Source organism: Tetrao urogallus, assembly GCF_951394365.1.
Source record: "Tetrao urogallus genome assembly, chromosome: 5".
NCBI classification, from domain to species: Eukaryota; Metazoa; Chordata; class Aves; order Galliformes; family Phasianidae; genus Tetrao; species Tetrao urogallus.
Window position 1 is genome coordinate 42,801,470 of NC_136818.1, and position 13,245 is coordinate 42,814,714.

The 13,245-nt window shown below is 33.3% G+C and overlaps 1 protein-coding gene across 1 annotated transcript in view; it reads left to right on the plus strand.

The window, feature by feature from the left end:
• Positions 1 to 13,245, plus strand: part of KCNMA1 (potassium calcium-activated channel subfamily M alpha 1) — a gene marked incomplete at both ends in the record, with an annotated part of 433,608 nt that overhangs the window by 300,588 nt on the left and 119,775 nt on the right. The window contains 5 exons of the mRNA XM_079535276.1: positions 3,903 to 4,013; positions 5,916 to 6,021; positions 7,291 to 7,373; positions 10,410 to 10,479; positions 12,723 to 12,878. Coding sequence (XP_079391402.1) covers positions 3,903 to 4,013; positions 5,916 to 6,021; positions 7,291 to 7,373; positions 10,410 to 10,479; positions 12,723 to 12,878 — 526 coding nt within the window. The remainder of the gene's footprint in view (positions 1 to 3,902; positions 4,014 to 5,915; positions 6,022 to 7,290; positions 7,374 to 10,409; positions 10,480 to 12,722; positions 12,879 to 13,245) is intronic.

Here is a 13,245-nt window from a genome sequence, read left to right on the forward strand (position 1 = left end):
AAGTGAATGCCATGTATTTAACTGAATCCTGAACAGAATTTTCTATTTGTTATGATTTATTATGACAGATGAGTGACACTGAGTTTTTTAAAGTTCTTTTTACTTGTTCCAAAAAAATGGATATAATTTCTTTCAAAACAAGCTAAAGATTTATATTTAGTACTCTGTCCTCTGAAGGAAAAACCATGTAAAATCATTTCTGACGAGTTCTAGTCTCAGTGGTTCTGTTTTCATTTACAGTGCTATTTACACAAATTAAATGTGTTCTCAGTGATCTCCTGTTGGAATTCTAGATGATTTAGCTTTTGCTTATTTCATTTTTTCCTTTGTGAAACTGTATTTGTGGTAGGTAGAGGTCTTCTGACAGTAATTCTATTTAATTTATAAGGAGCTAAAAAAGGCATCGTTTTTTATATGATGTTTCATTCTGTCTGTGTGAGGAAAAAAGATAGATATTGTAGAGAATTTCAGCTTTGTAAAAAGATTTCATCACATAAGTGTACTAATTTTCTGTATTTGGTCACTAATTATATTTCAGTGATAAATGGGTATGTGATAAGATTAGTCTGACACTTTCTTGATAGGCTTTGAATTCTCTGTGAAATGTTTTTGCAGCATCAGAATTGTGTAATATGGATTTCCATTGTTGTATTGAACCAATTTCACCTCTGATGCAGTTGTTCTGACAACTGTTACTTCACAGAAACCATAGTCTTCCTGATTACTTAACAGCAAAAAGTGTCTGAAATCCTGTCCTGTTTTTCAATATAATGGGGAAAAATCTAAATTTCCTTTTTAAAGAACAAACAAAAGAATATCATACTTCTGAGGATTTTCATAAACAAAGCTTAAGTGCAAAGTTTAGACATTTCTGTCTGTAGAATCAACATTTTTAATGTAGTATTTTCCTACCAAAGAACTCTAGCCATAAAAAGAAGATATCCATTTTACTTGGTGCATGGAAAAACTGGGTGGTGTTTGGAAGGGGAGTGATTATTGGCACAAACAGAGGAAGTTATAAATCTTCAGATCATACACAGGACAGATTGGAACAATACAAACTCTCCAAGTTTTCTAAGTTTATGCACCAAATAACTCTCTCTGGGCAAGTAGGAAATCTGTTTTCGGTTTCTTCTAAGCAAAAATATTACTTATGGTGAAAAGAGTTTGTTTGTTTGTTTTTCTGTGGGAATTTTCAACCAAAAATTAATGTATCTCATCAGAAAATATAGTTTGAAAACCAGGAAAGTTTTTTTTAGCAATCACTATTTAGAATGCTTTTTTGGGCTGTACAGCAAGGACAAGAGTTGATACCAAAGTAGCCCAAAATCAGAGTAGTAATTAATGCACATGGTAAAAATACCTTCTGACACTTTCAAAAGAATTAGTACGGATGCTCATGTGCAAATGCATATAAAAAAAGTTTTATTTTTACTAGATCAGATTATGTGAAACAACACTGAATGAGAATCATAAGAAATAATAATTGTACCCAATGCATTTGCTTTTAGTAGCAGATGTTTTGAGTAAATGACTTCTGGAGGTCTTTTCCAACTCCATTTAATCTGTATTATTAGAAAACCTATGCTGTGTCAGGAATACAACTCCGTATTTTCTGTCCATTATTTATCATTTTCTTGACTCTAGATATGCTCACATTCAGAAAAAGTTCTGAATAGCACTGGAGAGCTAGTGTAATGTAGTGTACCAATCTCAGTCTGTTCAGAATTTAACTCTAGTAAGGTACTAAGATTTTGAACATCTTTTCAGAATCTGAACTTCAGAATTTCTGGTAAATTTAATCTATTGGATGGAATTTCATCCATTTGGTAAGGAGGGAATCTAATCTACCATCTTCTGGCTGAACTGTGCACTCAATGCATGCACACACAGTTCCAGCAGCTCAGGTGATCAACCCCTTAGGAAAACTGAGGAAGACTGCTCAGAATGGGAATGCAGGTAGGGTTTTATGCAGCCTAAGGGCTGCTTCAATTTTGCCAAGCTGCAAATGTCCAAGATGAAATCTCTGAGGGACCCTTTGCACTAAAAAGGGATGAACTAAAATATTTTTTTTTCGTTTTGTTTTCTGTTATTGTACTTACTGTCTTATATTACAGAAAAGCAATTAGGGATTGTTTAGTCTGAGAACTCAACTGCATTTTGTACACAGTAGATGAAAAGCTTAGATAAAAATTGAACAAAATTTTTGGTGAAGCTGAAGCAGCCAGTCCAGGTAGCTAGTATCAATAAAAGATCATAGTAGTAAGTCATGTTAAAATTTCATGTCATTATGTATTCCTTGCCTATTAAAAGGAATGAAACAATTCTTTTAGTTACTGTTTCTAAAACTGCCTATGAAGTGTAGTGATGTCACTAAGAAATCTTATAAAAGGAGAGTTCAAGGTTATCATATTTCTAAACAAACTTTAAAACTACCCTACACTATTTGTAAAGGTGGTACTAATAGAACAATATCATAAAGTGTACTGGACTGGAATAATACAGTTTCATTTTCCTAGTGACCTGAACCACTGCAAAGTAACAGTACATAATGTTTCTATTGTTCACCATATGGAGCATGTTGTTGATTTATTCTTTTTTCTGTGTCATACTTTTTCCAATGAATTCCATGCACCTTTCACACACATCACATCAAGCACCAAATTATGAAGCAAGTGCAGGCCCATTATATTAGTAATCATTGCTACCACCTATTATTAGTTGTTTCCAGCCAATGAGATTGCTCTATTACTCAGTTGTTCACAAAATAGTTTTTATGTAATGGTGACTGGGATAGTCTAATTTTTACTGTTAGAATACTTTGCTTCATATTTGGCAGCAAAATTTGGACAATTTTGTGAAATTTTGCATTTGAAACATTTGTTTATAGACTATATGACTATAATGAATCTGGCTTTCTTTTTCTTAGTTCAGCAATTGCAACTGGATCACCTTGTCTGTCTTCTGTAAGCAATGTGATTATTGGAAGTATTAGTATTAGGCATGTAAAAATCGCAGTCTATCATAAAATAGTAAGGGTAAAGAAGGTTGGGTTAAGTTCATTCCATGAAGAAAATTGTGAGACAGCATAGGATATCCTTATCAGAAAATGTATTTTGCTTTACAGTGATAAAGGAACAATGATCCATTAAGTCAGGAATTGTGCATTTTCCTAAGTCAGCTTCTTATTTAAAATGTATAATTCAAGAAGGTGTGTGTAGGTATGTGCTTTCCTCTTACAAGTCATCTATTCAGGTAAATCTGTTTGGTACAAATGAAAAACTGTGAAACAGAAGGAACCTATGTGAAATCTTAGTGTGTGTAAGCTGGAATGATACATTTCTATAATGCATCAAATAAGTTCTTATTTCAAAGTACATGCCATGTAGGTGTTAATATAGGAGAAAGATTCTTCTTTTACTGACAGTTTTTATTGACAAGCTTTGCACTGCCTTCAGTGATATAATTCTCTGGTTTCATGGAAAAAATGTAGAATAATTTTAGGGAGATTTATTGCCTTATTACATCGTAAAGCAAAAATTTAAACTGATAATTTCAGCAGAAAAGTTTAAGATGCAGATGAAAATCTGTGAAATAAGAGAAATATGATTTTGAAAGGGACTGATCAATACGGTGTATAAACATCTGTATAAATTATGTGTCTTGTTAAATGTGCACTTAACCAAAGACTGTAGTCTTTGCAGGTGAGAATGTAAATGTATTTTGAATTGCAAAACCTCTTTTGGAATTGATGTTTTACTTTTTTAGGTTCATGGAATAGGTATTAGAGAGACATCATGAAAACTAATACTCTTTCTTGGGCAATAAATTACCATTTTCTTCTTTATTTGCTTGCTTGTTTTACTTTCTTTGCAAGATTAACTCTCATTTTTCTGTAACAGGCACATAGTTGTCTGTGGTCATATAACACTTGAAAGCGTGTCCAACTTCCTGAAGGACTTCCTGCACAAGGATAGGGATGATGTCAACGTAGAAATCGTCTTTCTGCATAAGTGAGTAATCTTTCAAAATAAGCCATCTTGTATATTATGAAAACTTATTGAATTAACGTATGTACCTCTGGGGAAAATATAGGATTTTCCAATGTCCAAGTAATTGTTAAGTTAATGTATACCATTTCTTTTTTTCCACTGGTAGATGTTATTTTGAGAAAAAGAGTGTTTTTTGCAGTTATTTTATAATCCATTTTTAAGCACAGTAGTATGGATATTTCAAGAAAATAGATTTCACAGCCAGTCATATAAGTTGTGATGTAGAATATCTTAAGACATATCTAAAATGAGGAGGGAATTGCAATTTTTTTTTTTTTTTTAAAAAAAGGTTCTCATAAATAGACATGAGAGTTTTTTAAGTGGCAAATATTTCTAGTGAAACAGGCACAATTGGTAAAACAAGTAAAAGCAGTGAAAACCAGTGAATGGTATGAAATTATGGCATCTGAAAACACCTGTTTTCATTTCATTAGGAAAAATGATTTTGCATTGTAAAATATTTACGGAACAAAAATGCAGATGAAAATATAGTTTTAATATGAAAATGACGCAGTACTTGATAGCGAAGGTAGAAAGTAAATTCTCATCACCATAATAGTTGGTATTGCTCTTTTACCCAAATATATCCACAGACACAGTCTCTTAAATTTTTTTTTATGTGGGATTTGGAAAGGTGTCTGAAGGTGGACATTGATAGTTGCAGCCTCTGCATTGCAAGTGATGCAACATGAAGTCTCCCTATGGGAGAACCTGTTAGAAATAGCCATGTGCTCAAAAGAGTGACAGTGTAAGTAGTCTTTTCTGATCTGGAATAGCACCTGTTTAGATGTGCCAAAATCTATGAATAAGTGATATTTTTGCATTTAGTTGCATTTGCAACAAGTTCTGCACTTTTCTTCTTTTCAAAGAAAGTGATTAAAAAGTTTATAATTACTAATGATTCAACAAACTAATAATCAGCGCTTGCACTTTTTTTTAAAATATTCATTCCTTTAAAACTAGACTAGACATGTTATCCTTGAGGAACAGCATTGTTTCTTATTTCCCCTTTCTTAAGTAGTAATGGGAATTGACTTTGAGAGGAAAGTGAAGATTCAGATTTCCACAGTGAAAATGCATGGTGACATGAAATGGGAAACTGCAAATGCATGTGAAGAAAGTTCAGCACCTGGTTACTTGTTTGTGCCTGTTTTTGGTGTTTGTTTGTTTGTTATGTTTTTGTTATGTTTTTGTTTTTCCTGTGCTGCCATGGGCAAATATTTGTGTTTACTTGTTTTATTTTCTTACTAATTTAGCATTTTGCGTCAGAAATTTCTCAGGCTGTGGTTACGTAGCTATTGAATCCACTTGTTCTATTTGGTCATGTTTATGGCAAAATGAAGTGAGATTAAGCCAGAGAAAAATTAGGTTTGTTTTAATTCCAGCTCATATAGGCAGAAAGGGATCCTTACAGGATTCCTTCCCTGGCTTGTAATTATTTCCCATTGACCTCTTTTATTTGTTGCAGTCAACTGTTTAGCCAGCAGTAGGTATGTGCAGGGGATGACTGCCTTAATAGAAAAGTTCTGTGGAAAATACTTCCTCCATAGAGAGGATGTTTTCAGATGTTTGCATCACTGTTTCTAGATTTACCTCTTTGAGAAAGTGACATAAGCATTCAGAGCACAGTTAATCAGACCAGATGTTCTCTAGATAGAAGTAGGGAAGTGTAAGCAGTGTAATATTTGTTTAAGTACTGTATATTCTTTCCACAGCACAGGAAAAGCGGTGAAAATGCAAAATGTATAAATAAATAAAAATAAATAAACGAGTCAGTTTATAAATAAAAGAAGAAAATGAAACTGTTATGGAAAAAAGTGGCTTTTCATTTGTTTTTGTATTTTCTTCCTCTTCTCAATGCAGTATCTCCCCTAACCTTGAGCTGGAAGCTCTTTTTAAACGACACTTCACTCAGGTGGAATTTTATCAGGGTTCAGTCCTCAATCCCCATGACCTGGCAAGAGTAAAGGTAATATTTCTTTTGTTCTGTTAACTGACTTCAACTTAAGTACTCATTGCATTATTTGATTAAAACAAAAATAATTTAAGTAATGGTAGCATTTTACAGGTAAACTCAAAACACTGTTTTTCCATTTCTATTAGCTTATGTAATAAATTACAATGTTTATCCTTCTAGATATTATTTTCCTTGTATCTTTAGATTTACAAAGCTACAGTACCACTATGACTTAAGATACATTATTTCCTATTCTATTGAACTCTATGAATTTTTCATTGGATTTTAGTCATGTCTATTTAATGTTTGATATAGTAGATCGTTGTCTCATGGCAATTACTTAAAATACTATTGTCTTATCTTCATCAATACAATTAGAAAATTATTTTTCACCTGTCAAATCCTTTTCCCATTGTCTAGAATCCTGATAAAAACACAACTTAAGAAACTTATTAGTTAAAATAAGATATATGTATTGTCTTCATTGTAAATTATTTTATACTCTTAAAAAAGTATGAAGTTTAAAGGAAAAAAATGTCAAGGTGTCATTTCATGTTCTTTTCTTTTTCTCTTTTTATTTTTTTTCATTTTTCTTTTCTTTTTTCTAAATAAAATGTAACTTATTTTGACCAAATAGATTTTAATGCAATATCAGCACTTTCTAGTTTATCATCGTGTTTTCTATGCATTTTGGCTTTCAAATTGCTTAACACTTTGTAGTCCATCACAATTTGTATCTCAGTTCAGCAGAACAGAATTTTTTTTATATGCTTTATGTTAAATAGGGTTAAGGTTTGTGTGAATGTAGAGGTCCTCTGAACAGATTAATTCTTTCCTCATGCTGTCTGAAAATTCATGCTCTGAATCATAAGTTCAAACATCTCCTCCTTTCTTTAACAAGAAAGTACTTACATTCTCAAACAAACTGCAGGACTTGTGTGTGTAGTGTACTGATATAACAAACTTTTTATGGATTTAGAGGTCTAAAATTCAATACCTGCTTACAAAAGAAACATCTGCTAAAACCTTCTTGCTTTTAGCTTATACAAAGTAGTAATCAGGTAATTAAACTACCAAACTGGTCTGAGGAAGCTTCACAAAATTACTGTGCGTGTGTGAATCTGTTGCCCAGCAACTATAAAATCTTGAAAATTTTGTCAGTACTGTAAACTGATATTCGTGCCTATGATAGGAGTGCTGTACTTTCTAATACTTTATGATGAATGAAAAGTTGGAAAAAGAGGTTGCTATTTATGTTTGCTGTGTTTTTTGGTGTCTCAGATAGAGTCAGCAGATGCGTGCCTAATTCTTGCCAATAAATACTGCGCTGACCCAGATGCTGAGGATGCCTCCAATATTATGAGGTAAACTCATTGTTTTTTAATAGGTTTTGTATTCTTAACTCTGATTAGCCAAATTCTGGTATCCAGATAGTCCATAGCCACACACCAATTTATAGCTGATCTGTTGGACTTGAAGAGCATCACAAGATTTTCTTTAGAAGGCAGATTATAAGATTGCCTCAGAAGCTCAGAGATGAGGATGCTCTTAAGTTCCTTTTCTAATTTAGCTGCTTTAGAAGCAGCATATGAGAAGAGAAAATGTCAAGAGAACAAATTAGACCAAAAGTGAAATTTTGAATCAGAATATTTGTTTGGAACTTTGTGTATTGTCCATTTTTACTCATTTAGAGTATCTTTCCATATTCAGATATGTTGATTGCTTTTCTTCCAACACAGTTCCAGTGTAATTGTATGAACTACTAACAATTTCTGTATTCCTCTCTGTTAAGTCAATGAAGTTTGATTTTCTCTTTTTCAGAAACTGCCTTTAAATCTCTATTTTCATGGCGTAGGAGATGCTTTCTAAAAATTCATCCTTTCAAAAGGGACATGAGAGCTCTAGGTAGCACCTTTTCTGTTTCTTTGTTATAATTGCTTACAGACCACTTTACAGAGTACTTTACAGTTCTCAAAGGGCATCCAAAATAGAATCAGCTGCATTTATTTGGCTTGTGATTACTGTTGCTCCAACACAGTAATTTATTAATGTTCTCCAAGTCCACTGCTTGGCACTATCTCTTGGATCTTCACTGGTCACTGCACTAATTACTTCAGAATGCAGTTTGTCTAGATGTTGTGGAGAGGATGACAAGGCTGTGAGATCATTTCATAGGTCTTAGCATTGAAGTATTCATAGCTGCACAAAGGACCAACTGAATTGCATGTCCTTTCCCCTCATTTAATTATGCTGTGGCAACAATATGTTACAAAAATATATGCCCTGCAAAGGCTGGTGTCGATCATGAGACAGAAGGACCTTCAATCGCCTCATACCTTATTGCTCCTCAGTAAATCTGCTACTACAAGTAATTACTTAGCTTGGTGAAAGTGATGTATACACTTCATGATGGAAACTATACAATAGTCTCCCAGCTCCATGCTCATTTTTAACACTTAAGACGAATGATGCTTATGTTAATTGACAGAGCATTTACAACATTAGGAACCACCAAAGCTTTGTCCTGTTTTCCTCCTCTTATTCTGTGAAGGAAGGTCAAAGGCTCAGTTAGCGGATGGGCATCTAGAGTTACAGTAAAAATAAGCCTTTTTTTTTTTTTTCCTTCCCTGCCTCCCCCCCCCCAATCATAGTATTAATGAGACCAGTCTTCTTGTTTTTTAAAATCAAATGTCAAGGATTTGTCAAAAATTCTCTAACATGGAACTGATCATTGCAATTAAACAATTTTATTGGTCTGTCAGATATTTGCATTCCATGAGTTAAAGAAAAAGGAGAAAAAAAATTAAATGATAATGCTACTCCACCTTTGGCAAAGTTCACTGTGAACAAGAGATTTGGGTGTATATGGAAGGAGCAGGTCTTACAGAGTTGTTAAGGTTAGAAAAGAACTCTAATATCATCTAGTCCAACAATCAATCTGTCATCACATGCTGTTAAACCATGTCCCTGTGTGCTACATCTACATGTTTTTTCAACACCTCCAGGGATGGTGACTCCATCACTTCTCTGTTACATGCATAGCCTGTTCCAATGCCTAATTTCATTTTTCTGTTTCAATGCAAAAATCATTTTTAGTTTTCATTGCATAAATGTATTAAAAGACTTTCAATTGCAGATTAGTGCATTCTTAAAACATTTACTACTTTTAATCTAATAAAATGCGGAGCTTTTATTTCAGAATTAAAATTGTCATGCATTTTCTTGTATTTAAATGAATTTAATTCAGTAAGATTGAATGTTTAGTTAAATTCAGAAAGAATTCAATTCAGTAAGAATTGAAAAAATACTAGGAAGAGTTGGTTTTCTCTCTGAAAATAAAGTATAAATTGAAATTGACCATATATATTTTTAAATCCATATCATGACCTAGTTTTTGTATACTTGAAGCTCAAGCAAAACCAGAATTTTGCAAGATGTTTCCTACAGAACACTGCTGTAAACAGTTGTGGCATTGAGAATCTTATGAGTCTGATAACTCTAAAGTAATTGACATTATTTTCCCTTTTGATTGTTTTCTTTTTTTACTTCAATTTGTTCTTACAGAACTGACTTTTTTTGTTGTTTGCTTCTGTCTTTGATTTTGCTGAACAGGTTTTTTTTTTCACTTTTAATTGTATGTTCTTCACTTCATATCACACTATCTGTTACTCAGTTCTAAATAATTATTCTTTGAATTCATTTTTGATGGACGAACAACGGAATATATGTTAACCTATTTTAATAATGAAGAATAGAGTCAAGTTGCAAATTATGGGAGTAGCCATATGTTTTTTAAATTTTGAGTTCAGATATCAGTTTCAGTATTGAGCTTTGACAAAATCCAGAAAAAATGAAGATGAATTTGCACTTGAATTGATATAAAATAGAATTATTACTCAAGCTGTTTAAATACGGTAAATGTCTAGCAACAGTAAAAAAAATAATAAGGGAGAAAGGAGATAAAAGAAAATTGTTTTAGACGTATGTCATTGGAAAACTCAAGCAATTATATTGATTCAAAGAAACAATTACTAAAGATGACAGTAATTAGAAGTATATTATTTGTTTAACGTAATGAGTAGGGTATCTTGAACAGAGCTGCTAAAACAAAAGTATTTTTTTTCCTTCAAATTCCATAAGGATACCATTCAACAAATAATTCCTGAAATTCAGTGTTCTCTAGTATTACCTGGTGATTATTAACTGAATTTGAATATATGTAGAGACTACATAGGTTTGACTTCAATCACCATGCTTTACAGACAAATAAATAAAAGAATACAGTTTTATCTGTGGGACGTGACAACACAGTGAAGTAGAGGTACTGGGATACGTGATCCAAATATCCTACTAGCTAAAATGCTATTTTAATTGTTGTTTTCTTTTTCTTTTACTTTTAGAGTTATTTCAATAAAGAATTATCATCCGAAGATAAGAATTATCACTCAGATGTTGCAGTATCACAATAAGGTGATGTGATAACTATTAGTGTCTCTTTCTGCAATTTGTTTTGCTACATTGCACTCATGAACAATTTTTTTCTAGCGTCACTAATAATAAGCATTTTTATTTCCTAACATGAGCACCCTAATAAACCTTGTCACATAGTCCTGTAACTGGTTAATTCAGTGTTATTTATATATGCAAGGGACCTTATCAAAATCTCTGACATTTATCAACCATCTTGGATATAATTCTCAAAGCTACAGTGTTTGTTGTTGCTATTGATTCCAGATGAGCTTTCAACCAGTCAGTATCCATAAATTTTGCCAAGCTTATCGCACTACAGCATGAGTGTCCAAATTTTTGGCTTGCCTGAGCTGCAAGAGGAATTGTCTAGGGCCACATCTATGGAGGCTGCTCTGAAAGAAATGCCTTCTATTTATTTCCATGGGAAAAACAATTGATGCAAAGAGCACAATAACAGTATTTAGTAGAGCAAATTCTCAGCTACAAACCACTCTTCAATATGGCTACCATCATTAGCTATGCATTTTCACCAGCAAGGAACAAGAGTCTCCATGCTGCACTCAGAAAAATCTTCACTAGTGTAGGTGACACACAGTTGATGCCCTGCAGTGCACAACCCACAGCTTCACTGTGCTCACATCCACTAATCTCCAGAGATGTTAAGTAACCATTGATGAATGTCAGTGAATGCCGTTATTCCCACGTGCAGGAATTGAATGACACACTTTTGCTTCATATGTACTCCCATGACAGATACCATTTAGTTAGACTTTTAGACTTTAGTTTAGACGTTTAGTTAGTCCCTATGCTGCCACCTCTCTCATGGTAGGAAAATGTAATGGAATATTGTCTGGGAGGTTCAACCTCTACTGCTGTGCCTCTGCCTTTAATATCATGAACCAACATCATAAAATAGTAAGCATTATTTTCAGAGGAGCCCTCATAAGCTATATAGTATAGTTAATGTATATAAGTAACAAAATTTTATTTAATTTTTAATGTGTTTTTTTTTTTTTTTTTTTTAATTAAAACATATAGAAAAAGAGCAACAAACATGTAAAACTCGTAGGATAATGACCTTGCTTTTGTAAAACTAATACATCAGTCTGGTTTGATGGCAGTGGTTGCAATTCTTAGAGAGATCTCAAGGTGTGCATCAGAGATTTTTGATGAAATTTTCTGTACTTTGCCCTTCACAACAATTGGTCGCATATGTACATTCTGCCAAAAAACGATGATGTGAATACTGTGTTATTATGAAGGGAGGGATGTTTCTCTCTTGTACAAGGGGGCTTATAAAGCTCTGAGATGTAATCATGTTTTTGACTGCAACTCCGTACATTCCATTTGAAAATTTGCAAGTTATATATTTATGTTGACAGAAAATTGAGTGAGAAATAAGCCAAATTTTTTTTTTTTTTTTTCCAATCTTGAAACCTATTCTCAAATTCCTGTATCACAATGGCAACAAATGCACATTTCTCTGGTCACAGGACTGTGTTTAGCCACTGTATAAAAATCCTTAAATATATTTGCCATAATTTAACACTGCACTGTACCCCATGGCCTGGTTTGAGCCTAGATGGGGTTAATAGCAGACTGATATTTGGTTGATGCTGAGTAGCAGTTGCAGGCCTTGGGCAGAGCCACAGCCATGATGGCATAGAGCAGGAGACAGGCCACAGTGCAAGCTATGCCAGTCTACTTTTGGCCTGTGGGCTGCAGATTGTGCATGCCTGCACTAAAGCTACCCAAGATAAATTGGTGGCTTCTAGGCAACTCAAGTGAAGTCATTTCTTTGTGGATAGCTACAAAAACACGTATTCTCTTATTGGCCATTTATTGTGATTTTGAATTAAATGACAATGTAGACCAGTAATTGCCAAATGGGAAGGAGAAAATAAACAACACTAAGGTGAAAATTAAGGCTCACTCAGATGTAAGTATGGATATACTAATATATGTAGTATATCCTACATATATTCACAGGCATATATGTAGGATATGACTTGAGAAATGTGTAAGTTGACTATAATAAAAATATGCATTAAAGGTTGTTACACTTCCTAGCATAAAGTTAAATTTTAAGATTTTTGAAATAAATTTTCCTATTCAGAAAATGTCTAGCCAATAACAAAAGCATTTACTGCTATCTCCTCCAATACTGTATTCTATTTGCAGAAATATTTCTGCTTCTTCACTTTCTGGGTTTTTATGTATTTATTTATTTGTTTGTTTTATAGGCTCATCTGTTAAATATTCCAAGCTGGAACTGGAAAGAAGGGGATGATGCAATCTGTCTCGCTGAGCTCAAGCTGGGTTTCATAGCTCAGAGTTGCCTGGCACCAGGCCTTTCAACAATGTTAGCCAACCTCTTTTCCATGAGATCATTCATAAAGGTAATGTCTTGCCGTATTAGAGTATGTTAAGTCTGCAATTCAGTTTGTCAGAGAGCTGAGTAGAGAATATGGCTCAAATGTAAAACAGATAGGAACACACTAATAGCTTTTGCAACACAAACAAACAAATAGAAATAAACAGCTTACCTACAGAAGATTTATTCAGCAAATGGGGAAATCAGCCAGGTTCTGCCAAAGTTATATTCTTATTTGACAAGTGTTTGGCCATTAAAAGTGTCATTCATTTCTTGGAGGATATTTCTGGTCTTTTGTGTTGTTTTAAAGAAACCATGTGTTTATTTAAAAGGAAATCCCCTGCTGCTAAAACAAATATATGATTTATATATGTCCCATACAGTAAAAAAGT